At 41.7% G+C, this 16784-nt stretch overlaps 1 protein-coding gene across 1 annotated transcript in view; it reads left to right on the forward strand.

The window, feature by feature from the left end:
* Nucleotides 1-16784, forward strand: part of HMCN2 (hemicentin 2) — a 345628-nt gene that overhangs the window by 268622 nt on the left and 60222 nt on the right. Inside the window, 7 exon segments of the mRNA XM_040325278.1 lie at nucleotides 32-219; nucleotides 1922-2018; nucleotides 2797-2958; nucleotides 4154-4267; nucleotides 5224-5423; nucleotides 10406-10487; nucleotides 10619-10750. Of these exon segments, the coding sequence (XP_040181212.1) occupies nucleotides 32-219; nucleotides 1922-2018; nucleotides 2797-2958; nucleotides 4154-4267; nucleotides 5224-5423; nucleotides 10406-10487; nucleotides 10619-10750 (975 nt within the window).

Consider the following 16784-nt stretch of genomic DNA (forward strand, 5'->3'; position numbering starts at 1 on the left):
TTATGCTACAATGTTGTATTCGCCATTTCAGCTCCCCCCGTCATCCTCGGAGAAGTGGATGGAATAATACAAGAAGTGTCTGTTATATACAATCAAACTGCAGAACTTGTGTGTGAGGCAACAGGTTCTCCTCCACCTACAATCACCTGGCTGAGGAACGGGATGATACTATCCACCGTTGATCAGTACGAGATCCTTGACGAGGGGAACCGTCTGCAGGTAAAGGCTGCTCCTTAAAGCAGAACTTTATCCATAACAGTTTGACAACAATTCATGTTCTTTAACAAAAGAAGATACATTCCACATTAATAATTATACTACTAAAATTGGTGTGTACTGTAAATTGCCTCTAGCACTGCTTCTGTTTCTTCTTGCTAGAGACTGCCATTTTGTTAAAGCACAGAGCAGTCATTGCCTTATTGGAAACTCTCCATCTCACCTTGTTTTTAAAAATATGTCATTTTTAATTCAATTACAATATGTACATTCCAGCCTTAAGTCTATGTCTTGGCTCAGTTGGATAGGAAGGCTGACAGAAGCTTAACAGTGCTGGCTGTGTGAAGGGAGAAAGTAGTGAATGACAGGAAAATAAAATAAGACACTATCCTTTTAAATGTAACGCTTTTTTGTCTCCCTAGCAGCAGAGTTTGTCCTGTTGCCTTCCCTGCTTTTATTTTCTCCCTCCCTAATCTGTGTTCTCTCTGCACAGTCTACAGTATGTCATTCCTTTTGCTTTTTTCCGCCTTCAGCAACAGTAAATCTTAAAGCTGTCAGCTGATTGGCCTACAGTGGCTCTGTTTTATAGCACATTGTCGAGAATAGAGAGCAACTGAGCATGTGCAGAGCAGGGCGAGACAGTTCATTACAGTTCATTACTGGATTTTATACAATACAGGCAAATGTTTTATGTAGCTATACCTGCAAAAGGGGTCAGCCTGAAGTGATCTATCAGGACTTAATTTTCTTACTAAAATTACACTTTAAAAAAAACCTGTTACACATTCCAGAAGATAATTTTAAGGCTGTGCTAACAGTGGTTCTATTATCCTGACTGGACATCACATGACGTCTTTCAGGATAACATGCCAGTGCGATGATCAGTGGTGCTGTGTGTCACTCTGAGGCACCACATCTCTGACCGAGGCTCCTTACCACGTGATCAGCTGTTACCAATCACAGCGTGAACCAGGAAGTGTCGGTAAACGGCTTTCCTCTGTTCACATGAGAGGTGCCCATCAGTTGCCAGTCTGTCCCCCATTATTAACACCTGTCAGTGCCCATAAATGTGCCAATCAGTGCCCCTTCATTAATGCCTGTCAGTGCTCTTCAGATGTTAATGAGTAATGCCTGTCAGTAGCTCCTCATCAGTGCTGCCTATTCAGTGCCATCTATCAGTGCCGCCTATCAGTGTAGCCTATCGGTGTCCATCAGTGTTGCATATCAGTCCCGCCTCATCGGTGCCCGTCAGTGAAGGCGAAAGCAAAATTGTATAATAGAAACAAAGATCATTTCATTTATTTAAAAAAAAAAAAATGTTTTAGTTTGTTTAGCAAAACATAAAAACCCCAGAGGTGATCAAATACCACTAAAAGAAAGCTCTATTTGTGGGAAGTAAATTATAAAAATGTAGTTTGGGTACAGTGTTGAATGTCCGCAATTGTCATTCAATTGTGCAAGAGCGCTGAAAGCTGAAAATTGTCCTGGGCAGGAAGGGGGGAAAGTATTGAAGTGGTTAAGAGGCGATGTATAAGTATACCCTCCATTATTTTTCAGAGGTCCCAAGGTCTTCCATGACATATTTTCTTTAATAAGCTCCAGACCCAATGGGAACAAGCCCTAAAACATGATTGAACCAATGAAGTACAAGCATATAGAGATCTTTGGTGTTTTTAGATAATGTGACTATTCTTTATCTACACAGATCCACTTAGTTCAGGTCTCGGATATAGACAGCTATGTGTGCGTGGCAGAGAATCCAGCTGGCTTTATGGAGAGACTCTTCACTTTAATGGTTCATGGTATGTATAGTGGTCCACCTTTCTCAAGAAATAAAGGGTTTTCCTGCTAATAACCCACTATGTTAACTTATTGTTGGCTATTCAGAGCCTTCCTATCTCCCCAAAAAGGACCCAGACAGTAAATAAAAAAAGGCAAACCCTTTCCCACTATCTTAAATAAACTAAAACTTGTGTGTTTGTGCCTATGGAGGGTATGGGTATCAAGGAGAAAGGGGGTGCTGTGGGATCTGACTTGTCTCAAAGCAATTGATCGAGAGCTGGGAAAATCCTTCTGTAGGTACCTTTTTGTTTTACAATAGTAAGCAATATTTTTGTTTTTTCAGTTCCTTGTTAAGTGGACTGCCCCTCCATTTTAATATATGAAGTATTTTTATAGTAATCCAGTTAGGCCCCGTACACACGTCCGAGAAACTCGACGGGCAAAACACATCGCTTTGCTCATCGAGTTCCTTGTGAAGCCGCTGAGGATCTCGGCGAGCCAACTTTTCCCATTGCCCAACGAGGAAATAGAGAACATGTTCTCTTTTTGGCCCGACGAGATCCTCGTCGGTTTCCTCGGCGAAAAGTGTACACACGACCGGTTTTCTCGGCAGAATACGTCTCCCATCGAGTTTCTTGCTGAATTCTGTCAAGAAAAACAGTCGTGTGTATGGGGCCTCAAATGTTCATCTGTGTATATCAGATGCCTCGACTGAGTTGATTCATCAATATTCATTCAACTATTTCATAAGTGAATTGTAAAGTCTCTAAAATTGTTTGTCTAAACTCTGAATTTTAGTTCCACCCAGAATACTTGGTGCAAGAAGTGAGAACGTCAGTACTGTCCTCCACACCTCAATCTCCATTGTGTGCGATGTACAGTCTCACCCCACCCCCGAAATAACCTGGTACAAGGATGGACAAATCCTGCATCCCGGAAGAGGGTACCTTATCATGCCAGGTACTTTATGTTCTTACAGTTATGTGGTATATGCCCTGTTGACACAAAGAGTTCACATCATAAGTCTTTGGACTGTGCTTTCTATAACTGAAGTATCAGTCTTCGCGTGAAGGTCTGTATCTGCAGAAGTGAAAACATTGGACAATTGACATCCAGAAGCAGTATTGGGTGGATAATAGTGGTGATGAGAAATGGTGGAGAGAAATTCCAAGACTCACAGCAGCTCAGTTAACTTGTAACTATCATGCCTAATTTTTCATGCTCACACAGCCCCTCTGTGCTTTATGGCATTCTGTCTTCCATAGCATTGCATTGGTAGTGGTGGATATGGGTTGCAAAGAGGCATACCATGATAGGGTGACCAGACATCCCCGGTTTCAGGGGACAGTCCCCGGATTGAGGACACTGTCCCCGAACCAAGTCTGTCCCGTCAGTCAGTGCAGAATAAAAAAAATCTGAATTACACACACCTGCTCTGCCGCTCCTAATAGCTTGGGGGGGGGGGGGTTGTATTTTTGTTTTCATTATTTGTGCTCCTTTCTGATGATCATGTGCTGGTCAGAGTGGAGGGAATATTTCTTCAGTTGCGGGTGCATGCCCGTTCCACTCCCGCTCGCATGTTCTTCTGCATTGGCTCAAGTCCTGGCCTATCTCCTTGCCTTCCCTGGTGGAGTGATCTTCATCCACTCCCCATCCAGTAGTAGCCAGGGCCCAGAGAGTAAGACTTGACAGGCTGTGAGATGGGCAGCGGCAGCGACAAGCAGAGAGTCACTGATTGCCGCCATTAATAGTAAAAAAAAAAAAAATATGTCCCGGATTTTATAAAAAAACCTGGTCACCTTATACCATGATTCTCAGCAGCTCAGTTATTTGACAGCTATTACTTCCTCGTGCTAACACATAGTCCCATTATGAATGGGCTATTATGAATGCCTATGTTCTGCACAGACAGTGGTGGTTGTCAATCGCAAACAAGGTTCCCAATACTCTTAGCAGCTCAGTTATCATACAGCCATTTTTTCCCTGACTCTACCTATAGTCTTATGGTAGTATTGGGTATATCCTGACATTAACGCTCACCCTAGCATTCATTTGTCTGTATGAAAGGCCTTCTTCATTCTGGGATATCGTTGGGTTGAGAACATTGCTCTGGATGTGGACAATATTGAAATTTCTCTTGTTTACTGATCTTCAGGGGGGCAAGTGCTACAGATTGCTCGAGTTCAGCTCTCCAACCAAGGAATATATATGTGCAGAGCTCACAATCCAGCTGGAGAAGATGAGAAGCAAATACAACTCACCATTCATGGTAAGAAAACGATCTGTTTTGGGTCATTAACTTCCAACACCAGCAAAAAAAATATAAAAATTTAGTAGGGGAAGCAGCAAAAGTCATATTTTGTTTTTTTGCCATTTGAAGAGGCATCCGCTTAATTCCAGGTCTGTCTGACACAACCAGGAGAGGATGTGAATTGAAATCTCCCCAGTGGGGACACACTAAGCAATAAATATCTAACATAGGATCTAACCCTTCCCTGCTGCATTAGAAAAACTGCTGCCTGTGTTTCTATTACAGAGGTTTCATCTCACTTCCTGTTCCTAAATGGGAACCACAATAAAAACTTGAAACATTTTGCCTTTTGACAATAGTAGATATGTTCAGTAAAATAGCTACGTATAGATGCACATACCGAGAAACCAAGATATTTTACATCTGTGTAATTTTTTATTTTATTTTGTTGACCTGTCTTAGCTGCCATATTAAATAACAGAAAGCTGTGGGATGCTATACAGCATTGCTGCCCAACATTCCACCTTTATTTTAATAGTAATTGCATATTTTATACATTTAAGTAATTTTTGATACTTTCTGTTAATGATACATTTTTAGAAGCTTGCTTTTCCATATTTTGTTATCCTATTAAACATGGTAGGTTAGCCAGTAAAGGGAGCTTGGTACAGTGACCCTTTTTTGTCTTAACAACTGTGATAGGATTATAACCATGCAGGGATTGCACTGTTTTCAGTGAGTCAGATGACTCCTAGACTTTCATTGTGAGAAGATATAGTAAAGCATAACCCCCGTGTAGCAATGCAAAGCAGGAAGCAGCACCTAAATGTAACAAGAATATATGGCTGCCCCTCATTTACATATATAATTACATACTATACACAGAAGAAGGTGAGCCATGATGGCCTCCATAGGTTTCCTAATTGCAGGTTCCTTTAGTACAGTCAAAACTAACACATATCATCCTTTTTTAGCTCCACCCAGTATCAGAGAACCACCCACTGGGACCAAAGAGACAGTTCTACGTGTTGGCGGAACCCTTACATTACTGTGTGAATCTGAGGCTCTCCCTCATCCGGTTGTCACTTGGTATAAGAACGGCCAACTACTCCCAAGTGGCGATAGTGTTTCCATCTACAACAGTGGCCAGAGACTGGAGATACAGAATGTCCAGGTAACTACTTGCAACTCTTTCTTAGTTAAATGTTAAAATACATAAAATAACCTACCTTTCAAATTTCAAGCCACCACCTGTCCCACCGAAAAATATATCCTCTTTAAAGGAACCAGGTCACAAAGAAAAACAAATGCTCTGATGCAGTCAGCCATTCCCCAACTGACATTCTTCATTCTAATTCTATTGCAAACATAATAGTTTTTGCTTCATGTTTCCTTTTGCTTCATGAAAGATTAATTTTAACTTGCATACACAAGATTCACATTAAGCCGAACATATTTACATTTATATCTGAAAAAATAATCTTTCTTCAAAGTAGTCAAAACCTCTGCCAATAATTCAAGAGCCACTGTCACCGTTGCAGCCGCTGGGGTCAGTGTTGCATGGCAGACATTCCTCCAAGACACATGAACAGAAAGCGGTCCGGTAATCACATGTAACTTACAAAATGGGTCTTCTTTATTGCAACATCAAGCAGATAAAATGCAATCAAGCAAGAATATAATACAAGAAACACCTGGCCTTAATTGTAGCAAATATGTTATAAAGTATATTGATTTCCTATATAGCCGTTATAGGACTGCATCATAGTTTAACATTTTATATTTTGGTCAGCACTAAAAATACATGACATTTTTTCTCAAGTGAATGCAAATGATTGATTGTGAATATTCTGAATGGTTCAATCCAGTCAGATGACTTTAATCTTATTTTCACATGTTTGCCTGTCTATCTTAAAGCGGGAGTTCACCCGAAAAAAAAAATTTAACCTTAGATTGATGCTCATTTTGTCAAGGGGAATCGGGTAGTTTTTTTAAAATCGAAGCCGTACTTACCATTTTAGAGAGCGATCTTCTCCGCCGCTTCCGGGTATGGTCTTCGGGACTGGGCGTTCCTATTTGATTGACAGGCTTCTGACGGTCGCATACATCGCGTCACGAGTAGCCGAAAGAAGCTGAACGTCGGTGCGGCTCTATACGGCGCCTGCGCACCGACGTTCGGCTACTTTCGGAAAATCGTGACGCGATAGATGCAACCGTCGGAAGCCTGTCAATCAAATAGGAACGCCCAGTCCCGCAGCCCATACCCGGAAGCAGCGGAGAAGATCGCTCTCTAAAATGGTAAGTAGGGCTTCGATTTAAAAAAAACTACCCGATTCCCCTTGACAAAATGAGCATGAATCTAAGGTTAAAAATTAACTTTTCGGGTGAACCTCCACTTTAAACTGACTCTGTGCTTGGCTCATGCAGGGCAAAGCAACAGGTTCACTTTAATGTCCCCTACCTACAACCATTTTTTTTTTTTGGGGGCTCTGTTTAGTCACCAAGAGTGAAAATTCCTTTCACTCTTGGTGACTAAATAGAGCCCCAGAAAAAAAGACATGCTCCTCCATACTGAGAAGCATTGGGATATTTCCTCCATCTCCAGGGGCAGACTGACAACTCATGGGGCCCCTGGACAATAGATCATGGGGTCACACAGTATACACACACATAGGGCCAAATTCACAAAGACTTACAACGGCGTATCTCCATATACGCCGTCGTAAGTCCGATTGGGCGCCGTCGTATCTATGCGCCTGATTCTTAGAATCAGTTACGCATAGATTTCTCTAAGATTCGACCGGCGTAAGTCTCCTACACCGTCGTATCTTAGGCTGCATAATTACGCTGGCCGCTAGGTGACGCTTCCGTAGATTTCAGCGTAGAATATGCAAATTAGGTAGATACGCCGATTCACAAACGTACGTCCGCCCGGCGAATTTTTTTACGTTGTTTACGTTAGGCTTTCTCCGGCGTAAAGTTACCCCTGGGTCTATGAGGCGTACGCAATGTTAAGTATGGGTGTCGTTCCCGCGTCGAAATTTGAAAATTTTACATCGTTTGCGTAAGTCGTCCGTGAATGGGGCTGGACGTAATTTACGTTCACGTCGAAACCAATACGTCCTTGCGGCGTACTTTGACGCAATGCACACGATTTACGCTACGCCGCCGCAACTTACGGAGCAAGTGCTTTGAGAATACAGCACTTGCCCGTCTAAGTTGCGGAGGCGTAACGTAAATCAGATACGTTACGCCCGCACAAAGTTACGCGATCGTACGAGAATCTGGCCCATACAGTACACATACACAGTAGACACAGATACACAATATACACACAGAAAAGGTATGGAGAGGCGAGGCAGCTATAATCTTGGGATTTTTTTTTAAAACACACACATTTTTACATACTGTCCCCGGTTTTGCTGAGGCTAGCAACCCTGATGGGGCCCCCTAGTGGCATGGGGCCCTCGGGCAGTGCCTGAGTGCCGGAATGGTCAGTCCGCCCCTGTCTATCTCCCAGTGTTGAGAGGAGTGAGGGGAGGATTGCAGAAAAGGTAAAGCTAACCATGCATGGATTGAATTTTGTCCGGTTCAGCAGGGACTGGATGAATTTCGATCCATGTATAGCCACTATGGTTGAACAGAAGTCAATCTCCTGATTGACTCCTGTTTAAACACCCTCTCGAATTTTAGCCACACGATCAGTGCTGCAGGTTTTTGTCTGCAGCGCTCATCAGTGTATTCTAACAGTGGGAAAGTCTAAACCATTGTCAGTATAGAAAAACACAGTGGGGAGAATTCCCCCATCCACTTTGAATGTGTAGATAGAAAATTGTGTTTTTTGAATCAACAGGGTGGTTGAATGAAAAAAAAAATTGACTCATGTATCGGCTGCCTAAAGCCGCGTACACACAATCAGTTTTCTCGTCGGGAAAACTGTCATGTTTTCTCTTGGACTAGAAAACCGACCATGTGTAGGCTCTCCAGCAGTTTTCCCGACAAGAAAAACGCAGAGAATCACGACAAGAAAATTTAGAACATGTGTTCAATTTTCTCTTTTGCGAATCAATGCGTTTTTTCCTCTGCAGTATTCCCATAGGGAAACACTGCGGTGGAGCCTACACATGGCCGGTTTTCTCGACCAAGAGAAAACATGTTGGGAAAACCGGCCGTGTGTACACGGGGAAAAGGGACCAAGCCATTCCTCGGTTCTCGGGCGGTGTTTTTTTACCGCCGAGAAACCCAATTGTGTGTACGCGGCATAAGTATATATGTTTCTAGGGAAGAGTGTGTTAACCGCTTGCCGACCAGCCGCCACAGTTATACGGCGGCAGGTCAGCTCGGCTGCGCGAGATCACGTAATATTACGTCATCTCGCGAATCAGCCAATGGGGGCACGTGCGGGCACTCGGGCACAATCGCTCGTTACAGAGCGTGAACCGGCAGCTTTGTGCGTAAACACACAGCTCTCGGTCCTGTCAGGGGGAGAAATGCCTGATCGTCTGTTCATACAATGTATGAACAGCAATCAGTCATTTCCCCAAGTCAGTCTCACCCCCCCTTCAGTTAGAACACACACAGGGAACATAAGTAACCCCTTCCTCGCCCCCTAGTGTTAACCCCTTCCCTGCCAGTGGCATTTTTATAGTAATCAATGCATTTTTATAGCACTGATCGCTATAAAAATGCCAATGGTCCCAAAAATGTGTCAAAAGTGTCCGAAGTGTCCGCCATAAGGTCGCAGTACCGATAAAAATCACTGATCGCTGCCATTACTAGTAAAAAAAAATATTATTAAAAATCCCATAAAACTATGCCCTATTTTGTAGACGCTATAAATTTTGCGCAAACCAATAAATAAACGCTTATTGCGATTTTTTTTTACGAAGAATATGTAGAAGAATACGTATCGGCCTAAACTGAGGAAAAAAATTGTTTTTGTGGGGAAAAAAAGGACGCCAATTTTGTTTGGAAGCCACATGGCACGATCGTGCAATTGTCAGTTAAAGCGAAACAGTGCGGAATAGCAAAAAGTGGCCCGGTCATTGACCAGCAATATGGTCCGGGGCTGAATTGGTTAAAGCAAACCTGTTTTGCCTTGAATTTGTAAGGCACAGATTTGCTTAACCTCCCTGGCGGTATGATTCTGTCTGGAATTACGTACCAAAAGCGGTACATTTATTTTGCAAGGAAATTGGCGTTTTATACTGTAGGCCTGTAATTTTTAGGAATAACTCACTTAAATCTGACCAAGCAAGAGTCTTGTAGGCATCCCGGGTATGATTTTTTTTTTTAAAACAAAATTATAAATTATAATATAATAAATAATTATAACAAATAATAATATAATTATAATAACAATTATTCAATAATGTAATCAACTCAAAATCACTGAAATTTGCAGTTGCAGAATTGTCGCTGTCATTATTTTTTTTTTTTTATGACGAATTTCCCCGCAAATCGCTATCGCACATTTCTGCAAGTGATTATAATTTATTATCGCTGTTTTCTAGCTGATCTAAAACCATTTTTGACATAAAGGGACACTTTTGGACAATCTACAGTTTTTAGGCAGAAATGACATTTTTTATTATATAAAAGTACATGCAGGACACTGGGCAGACCACTAGGGACAAGGGGGGTGTGTATTTTTTACATACAGTACTGTAATCTATAAGATTACAGTATACTGTATGTAATGTGTTTGTTTACTTTTTTGAATTTGGCGCCGTTCTCCGTCCCCGTGCGTCGTAACGTCGCAGGGAACGGAGATCGGCGTCACACGGGGACTGTGAATCGAGCGAGGAGGTCCCGCTCGCTCACACAGCGGGTGGCATCGCTGGATCCAGGGACAAGGTGAGTAAACCAAGCCTGTGGATCCAGCGAAAGGTAAGCCCGTCCAGCCCGAGCGTGACTCGGGTTTGCCGATCCTAACATGTAAAACCAACCCCGAGTCACGCTCGGGTTTACCGTCAGGGGGGTTAAAAGAAAACCTGTTGTTTACAAATCTCAATAGCTCAAGATTAATTTATTTTTTATTTTATTTTATTCATTACATAAACATTGTAAAAAAAAACTGAGCCAAACCCATTTTAGTCAGATATAATATGTATTTATTGGTCCATTATTGCACTGTATCCTTTATTTAATTCACAGGCATCAGATAAAGGTATCTACACCTGCAAGATGAGCAATGTAGCTGGTGAAGCTGAGCTGACCTACACAGTGGTCATACAAGGTGAGTAACAAAGGCTACACAACTACAGCAGTTAATTGACAAGTAACACAAAATGACTCTAAGCACTAGTTGTGTTTGTATTTACAGTATATAAAAGGGTATAATTGTTTGTGTCACTTTTTTTTCTGCAGTACCAGTTTCCATCATCCACCCACAGAATGAGACAATTCAGCTTACCATTGGGAATTCCATAGTCTTATCATGTGAAGCTGAAGGCTCTCCACCACCTAAGATTACATGGCTAAAGGATGGGCAGCCATTGGGTAAGTAGGATGCAAAGCGGTAATACCTACTGCATACATAGGTCTTCAATAAAAGGTTATATTTTCTGTTCTTTGCTACATTGGGGAACCTGCATTGGTAAGCAGTACACAAAGTAAGGGCAAAGGGGCTGTGTGGGATCTGCACCCACTCAGTAATCAGCAACTCTGGGTTGGCTTTTAGGAAAGTTACGCATCAATGATACATATAGAAACCTGTGTCTAAACCAAAGTCCATCTGAAAAAAGCTGGTGATTGTGCAGTTATAAAATCCAATGGTTTCTTGATAGAAAATGCAGTATATTATTACTGAGCACATATCTTGAGTAACTATTTTACTTTTATAAAGATAATATAAAATGCGCTATCTCAAAAAAACTATTGTGAATATAAAAGTCACATAATCTCAATTAATATTATTCACTGTCAAATGTCCACTGCTATGTGTGATTACAAACTATATATTGTGAACGTATCATATATTGTGTAAAGTGCAAAAAATTCCACAAATAAATAACTGTAATAATAAATCCAATTATTTATACATAAAGTCCATCCAAGTGCAGAAAAAGGGCTTTGTATTTAAAATGTATTTAAATAAAGTGTTTCTGTGTCACCACTGTGCTCCCAAGGCCTCGTACACACGATAGGATAGCCAGAGGATCGTTTTCATCAGTGGGCCCCATAGGTTATTTAACCTTCGGTTAAAAAAATAGGAACTTGATATAAAATTTAACCGATGGACGCCTAACCGATAGGTCAAAACTGATCGTTAGTATGCAAAAGCATCGGTTAAAAACCCGCGCATGCTCACAATCAAGTCGACGCATGCTTGGAAGCATTGAACTTAGTTTTTTTCAGCACGTTGTTGTGTTTTACGTCACCGCGTTCTGACACAATTGTTTTTTTAACTGATGGTGTGTACGCACGACGGACCATCAGCCAGCTTCATCGGTTAACCGATGAGAACGATCCTTCGGACTGTTCTCATCGGATGGACTGATCGTGTGTACAAGGCTTTAGGGTATACAGGCTGCTTAACAGACCACAAGATCTCACAAAGGAGAATGTAAGTGCTTAGGAATATTTCCCTCTCCGCGACTTGCTCCTGAACAGTCATTAAATATGTTCACTAAGTATGTTCCATATGTTGAAGACAAGGAAGAGAACTCATAGTGCTATGCTGCTTTTAAAGGTTTATTCAATAAAAAGTATTACACTTACAGAGTAAATCTTGTAAACAGGCAAAAGGATTCCGATTAGCACAGCCGCGATAGCTGTGAACAGGTCCGTGCATGCTGATGTCACACCGCTAGCTCCGCACGACAGGTTTGTCCCTAGAAGGCGTCACCTGGGATTTGAGGCTGGCGTGCGACGTCAATGCACTTGGATGGACTTTATTTGAACTTTTATTCTCTATGTATGAATTATTGAATTTATTATTATAGTTTTTTATTCGTGACATTGTTTGTACTTGGCACTTTACACGATATGTTTATTATGTAATCTTTGCACATGGTTCACGCTATATACCGTAGTTTGTAAACATAGCAGTAGACTTTTGACACTGAAGGATATTAATTGTTGTGAAGGATATGTCAGTGTAAATCTCCCTGCTTGGTTAAATTGTGGGTTAGAGGTAAATGGATTCATGTGTTACAAGCTATTGACATGTTAATGACCCTTCCTCAGCCAGCTCCCTAGTTCAAATGGTAATTGATTTATTGTGTGTGGGAAGGAGACCGGCCTTACTGTTTACAATGATTAGATAAGTGGCTCATGTTAATTATTCTGATTGCTTCATTGTGGTCAGGCTGTTACAACTAGTATTTAACTCCACTGATGTCTTTATCTAAAGAAACGTGTCTGCAGGGTCGGCTCCGACTTGTCTCCTATAATCTGTATGGGAAACCCCACTGTGTGAGGGGGGCGTTCCTAACAGGCTGTAACCACATATAAGCTGAGTTTTTGTGTCAATAAAGTGTCTTGTTCCAGCAGTAAGCTTGGCATGTGTGGCTTTCTGGGCGATTCCAGGGATATCCCTCCTCGTGGACTATTGGGGTGGTTATGTGATTTGTATATTCACAATATATTATGAGACATGGCATTATTATTATAATTATAGAATTTGTGTGGTTCAGTTTTCATTTTCTTTTTAGTGCAGCAGTCTCGCTTTTGTTGTGGCCAAGCATGAGTCCTAGGTATTTTTAAGCAAACTGTTTTACTTTGAAGTAATGCACATGTTTGTAGGCCTCCCATATATTTTTTATTGTAATGGAGAGATTTGTAGCTAACCCATTAGTGGCAGAGTAGATTAGCTACTATAATCATCCTGCCCCCTTGACCAAACTGTTACTTCGGGGGGGGGGGGGATTAGTTAGATTCAGAGTGCTGCAAATAATTATATAGTAAAGGTTTAGTTTTAGAAGTGTAAGAAAATACAGTGCCTTGAAAAGTATTCATACCCCTTGAAATGTTCCACATTTTGTCATGTTACAACCAAAAATGTAAATGTATTTTACTGTGATTTTATGTCATAGATGAACACAAAGTGGCACATAATTGAAGGAAAATGATAAATGGTTTTCAATTTTTTTTTACAAATAAATATCTGCAAAGTGTGGCATGCATTTGTATTCAGCCCCCTTTACTCTGATATCCCAAACTAAAATTTAGTGGAACCAATTGCCTTCAGAAGCTCCATTATTAGTAAATAAAGTCCACCTGTGTGTAATTTAATCTCAGTATAAATACAGCTGTTCTGTGAAGCCCTCAGAGTTTTTTTTAGAGAACCTTAGTCAGGGCCGTCTTTAATATGGTTTGGGCCCTGGGCAAACATTATTTTTGGGCCCCCCTCCAGCTTATTTTGGGCCTGGCTGGTTCACATGTATGTGTTTTGGCGGTCCTCATTTGTGCAGGCACAGCAGCCCATTCATTTGAATGGGCTGCCATGCCTTCGTTTCCTGCAGAAAAGGGTGCATTCAGCATGTTAAAAATACAGTTGCCTTGAAATCCATTCTGCTTTTGCACCATGCTACTTACCTGCAGTTCTTGCACACACAAACGCACTGTGTTTTTAAAAGCGTGACCTAAACGTCTAAAAATGCAGCAAGTTTGACAGTGCGGGAACTGCAGATAAGTCACAGCAGACAGCAGAATGGACAGACAGTGCTGTATTTCATTGCTTGATGGGCATAGGTGTGCCGTGTGCGCAGCCTATTACATGAGGCATGCGGTTTTCTTTGTAGGAAACGCAGGAATGGCGGTCCATTCAAATGAATGGGCTGCTGTGCCTGCACAAATGTGGGCCGCCAAAACACATACATGTGAACCAGCCAGGCCCAAAATAAGCCCATCAAGCAGTTAGAGCACATGGCATTACTGTCTGTATTTGAGGCCTTACTCAGCCTGGACTGCAGGTCTGGTCTGTGATTTAAAGAGTTCCTCTATTTTACACATGGCATGGCATGGGGTCCCATGGTGCTAAAGCAGAATGGACAGACGGAGCTGTGACCCCATGCCATGCCATGTGTAAAATAGAGGAACTTTTTAAAACACTGACCAGACCTGCAGTGAAACATCAAATATTATAAAGACGTTGGGCACACTCTACAGAAAACTTCTATTTGCATAATACATTAGCAAACATTGACATACCTTGAGGAGCAGGACATAAAGAAGAAGTCAGCCTTTTGTAGATCAAACTGGGGATGCTCTAAAATCACATTCTAATTCACTTTTATATACAAGCAGCACCCAGTGGCAGGAAGGGAGAAGTGCACGTCTAAAGGGAAGCCAGGGGACATTTTAAAACACTGGGAAGGGACACTAGCTGCGTGCCGCTGATGATTTTCAGCGCTGATTTGTGGGCAGCACAGGGGCTTAACGGGCGGCTCTGCTTTAGGCCCCCAACAGTGACAGGGACCTGGGCAGCTGCCCCTGTTTGCCCTATGGTAAAGACGGCCCTGACCTTAGTGAATAAACAGCATCATGGAGGCCAAGTAACACACCAGACAGGTCAGGGATAAAGTTGTGGAGAAGTTTAAAGCAGGTATAGGTTATAAAAAAATATCCCAAGCTTTGAACATCTCACAAAGCAGTGTTCAATTCATCATCTAAAAATGGAAAGAGTATGGCAAAACTGCAATCCTACCAAGACATGGCCGTCCATCCAAACTGACAGGCCAGGCAAGGAAAGCATTATTCAGAGAAGCAGCCAAGAGGCCCATGGTAACTCTGGAGGAGCTGCAGAGATCCACAGCTCAGGTGGGAGAATCTGTCCACAGGACAACTATTAGTCGTGCACTCCACAAATCTGCCCTTTATGGAAGAGTGACAAGAAGAAAGCCACTGTTGAAAGAAAGCCATAAGAAGTCTTGTTTGCAGTTTGAGAAGCCATCTGGAAGAAGGTGCTCTGGTCAGATGAGGCCAAAATTGAACCTTTTAGCCTAAAAGCAAAACAATGTGTGGCGGAAAACTAACACTGCACCTCACCCTGAACACACCATCCCCACCGTGAAACATGGTGGTGGCAGCATCATGTTGTGAGGATGCTTTTCTTCAGCAGGGACAAGGGAAGCTGGTCAGAGTTGGTGGGAAGATGGATGGAGCCAAGTACAGGGCAATTTTAGAAGAAAACATGTTAGTCTGCAAAAGACTTGAGACTGGGGCGGAGGTTCATCTTCCAGCAGGACAACGACCCGAAACATACAGCCAGAGATACAATGGAATGGTTTAGATCAAATTATATTCATGTATTATAATGACCCAGTCAAAGTTCAAACCTAAATCAGGTTGAGAATCTGTGGTAATGCCGCATACACACCATCACTTTATGTGATGAAAAAAAACGACATTTTCTGTGAAGTAAAAAATGACGTTTTTGAAACTTCAATTTTCAAAGACGAAGTTGCCTACACACCATCGTTTTTCTCACAATGTTCTAGCAAAGCGAGGTTACGTTCACCACATTTTTCCATTGAAGCTCGCTTCATAAGTAGCTTCTGGGCATGCACGGGTGAAAAAAACGTCGTTTTAAACGACGTTTTTTGCTACACACGGTCAATTTCTGTGAAGTAAAAAATGAAGTTTTGAAAAACGACACATAAAATTGAAGCATGCTTCAATTTCTTTTTGTCGTTTTTTACAAGACATAAAACGACGTTTTCCCCCACACACAGTCTTTTAAAGTGACATTTTTAAAAACGTAATTTTTTTTCATAAAGTGATGGTGTGTACGCGGCATAAGACTTGAAAATTTCTGTTAACGGACGCTCTCCATCCAATCCGACAGAGCTTGAGCTATTTTGCAAAAAAAAAAATTTACAATAATTTCACCCTCTAGATGTGCAAAGCTGCTATAGACATGCTCAAAAAGACTTGCAGCTGTAATTGCAGAGAAAGGTGGTTCTACAAAGTATTGACAGGATGAATACAAATGCACGCCACACTTTTTACATTTTTATTTGTAAACAATTTGGAAAACCATTTATAATTTTTTTTCCACTTCACAATAATGTGCCACTTTGTGCTGCTCTATCACATACCATCCCCCAAAAATATATTTGTTTTTGGTTGCAACATGACAAAATGTTGAAAATGTTAGTGGGTATAAATTATTTTTCAAGACACTGTCTCCTGCAGCAGCTTCATTAAATGTTTGTGGCTGAACTGTGGGCTGGAGAGCTGAACTGCATCGCTTTATAGGGTGGGGAAACATCCACTCTACAGCTGTTTCATGCTAAAGCAAGACCACTGAGTTGCACTGCAAAGCAAAGCCTGAGGCCCAGTTTCACGTAGGAGATACGACGGCGTATCTCTAGATACGCCGTCGTATTTCTGAGTCTGAGGCGTTGTATCTTGGCGCCTGATTCAAAGAATCAGATACGCCAGAATTTTGCTAAGATACGACCAGCGTAAGTCGCCTACGCCGTCGTATCTTAACTGCATATTTACGCTGGCCGCTAGGGGCGTGTACGCTGATTTACGCCTAGAATATGTAAATCAGCTAGATACGCCAATTCACGAACGTATGCCC

Source organism: Rana temporaria, chromosome 9 (assembly GCF_905171775.1).
Source record: "Rana temporaria chromosome 9, aRanTem1.1, whole genome shotgun sequence".
Taxonomy (NCBI): domain Eukaryota; kingdom Metazoa; phylum Chordata; class Amphibia; order Anura; family Ranidae; genus Rana; species Rana temporaria.